General features: G+C 56.5%; 1 protein-coding gene across 1 annotated transcript; it reads left to right on the top strand.

Moving 5' to 3' along the window:
• Positions 1 to 360: 360 nt before the first annotated feature.
• ColSpa_03788 (gluconolactonase) lies at positions 361 to 1,689 on the top strand (the record flags this gene model as incomplete). The annotated part of the gene is made up of 1 exon (XM_049270000.1): positions 361 to 1,689. The coding sequence occupies one exon, from the start codon at positions 361 to 363 to the stop codon at positions 1,687 to 1,689; it is 1,329 nt and encodes a 442-aa protein (XP_049125957.1).
• Positions 1,690 to 2,079: the final 390 nt, after the last annotated feature.

Here is a 2,079-nt window from a genome sequence, read left to right on the forward strand (position 1 = left end):
CGTGGAGCTCCACCTAGTCCGAAGCCGGACTTCTTCCCGCCGTGTGTTTGGGCCTCCTTCCAAGGGATACTAAGCCAGGGATGCCCCGGGTCTGCGGGGTAAGCGTCCATTTCGCCAAGAGAGAGGAAACAAATGTTTTGATTTCAGAATTTCCCTCCCACGCCTCGTCTCACCGGTTTTGCTCCGCACCGTCTCCTCGCCCATCTACCGGCTTCCGCTAGTGTGAGGACCGAACGGATTAGTCCTTGGATCGACCGTGACGTCCCATCCTTTCAGCGTCATAGCTGGTTCTTGTGGATTCCCACGTCCCCTCCCGCCGGATTAGGAGTTGCAGATTATGAACCAGAGCTGCCAAGCCTCATGGCTGGTGAAGAACTGAACCGGGACGGGCAGCAGCATAAAGAAGCTACCCGTCCAACCTCCCCTGCTGCCGACGCCGAGCCATCATCACCCACCGGCGCTCGTTACGGCTTCTCCCAATTCTTTGACGGCATAGGTCTCCCCGGCGGCAGCTTCAACATCCCATCTCTCCAGCAGGTTGTCCTCTGGTTCCAAGCTGCAAGCATGTCTCTCGTCAATGTTGACCTCCACGCCTTGGCCACGGGCGGCGCTGGTTACCTCGCCTCCATCAACGCTGCCAACCTCAGCACTCCCGAGATCTCACTGCTGTCCTACCATTCCTCTTTCGTGGACGTTATCGGCACCAACGCCACAGCTCGCAAGATCGCAGACTTGGACTGGCAGGCTTTCCACGAGGGTGGTGTCTACAACAAGAAGGACAACACCATGTACATCTCGTCCAACTATCAGTCTCTTGCCGACAACATCAACATCACGGTACTTTCCCTCGACGACCTGTCCATCCACAGCACCCAGTTCCCAGACCTCGCCGAGGCCAACGGCGGCTCGTCGTACTACCCGCCTGGTGCCGACCAGTCCACCACACCTCCCATGCAGGTCTGGTGCGACCAGGGTGACTTCCAGGCCTATTCCAAGCTTCTCGCAGTGGACGTCAACACGAACAAGTCTGAGCCGCTACTCATCAGCTTCAACGGCCGCAACTTCAGCGCCATCAACGATGTGAGGCAGCACCCCATGACGGGCGACCTCTGGTTCACGGACGCCGAGTATGGGTTTTTTCAGCACTTTCGTGTAGAGTCTCAGCTTCCAAGACATGTTTACCGCTTCGAGCCTTCCACCGGTCTCGTCCAGGTCGTCGCCGACGGGATCCAGCAGCCTAACGGCATCGAGTTCTCCCCGGACTACAAGACGGCGTACATCTCCGATACGGGTGCGCAGCGCTTCGAGGCGAACCTCACGGGCCCGGCCACCATTTACGCGTACGACATTGTCGACAACAAGAGACTCGTCAACAAGCGCATGTTCGCCTTCGCAGATTCTGGGTTCCCCGACGGCGTGCACACCGACACCGACGGCAATGTCTGGGCTGGTTGCGGAGACGGCGTGCACATCTGGAACCCCGACGGCATCCTCCTGGGCAAGATCCACCTCGGTGAGACCTCCAACAACTTTGCGTTCGCGCCGGGCAAGGTCTTTGTGTTTTCCAACTACAGACTGTGGGTGGTTGAAGGAATCAAGGCTCTCGGTCGGGAGGTCTGCAAGGACTTTGGCGTTGACAGCGACCCGAGATGCCCCAAGTACTTGGGGCTTGGTGACCCATATGCATAGCATTTAGATGAGTTTTTCATGGATACCAATTTCAGCGTTCTAAAACATTTAGCATGGAGACCAAGCATGGTTATGAATACCCTCATCAGTTTTGTGTCAAGTGATGCTGTCATACCAGAAAATGACGATGACTTTGTCCCGACCAAGGTATGGCTGCGACGTTGGCGGTGTCCCTGATGTTACCGACGTCTCGATCCTTCCAAGACCACCTTCTCCAACATTAAACTTGGTGTCACCAAGCCCCCTTCTTCCTGTCTCTAGTCCTGTGAGACCTTCTGAAAGACCGTGGAGAAGTGGTAGTACAGTCGCCAGTAAAACCACCGCCGGCCGAATCGTCTTCGCAACCCATTTCCCATGAATTGAGGGTATCACGGCGGCGTCAACATTGCT

The sequence above is a fragment of the Colletotrichum spaethianum genome, assembly GCF_022836535.1.
Source record: "Colletotrichum spaethianum MAFF 239500 DNA, contig07, whole genome shotgun sequence".
Taxonomy (NCBI): domain Eukaryota; kingdom Fungi; phylum Ascomycota; class Sordariomycetes; order Glomerellales; family Glomerellaceae; genus Colletotrichum; species Colletotrichum spaethianum.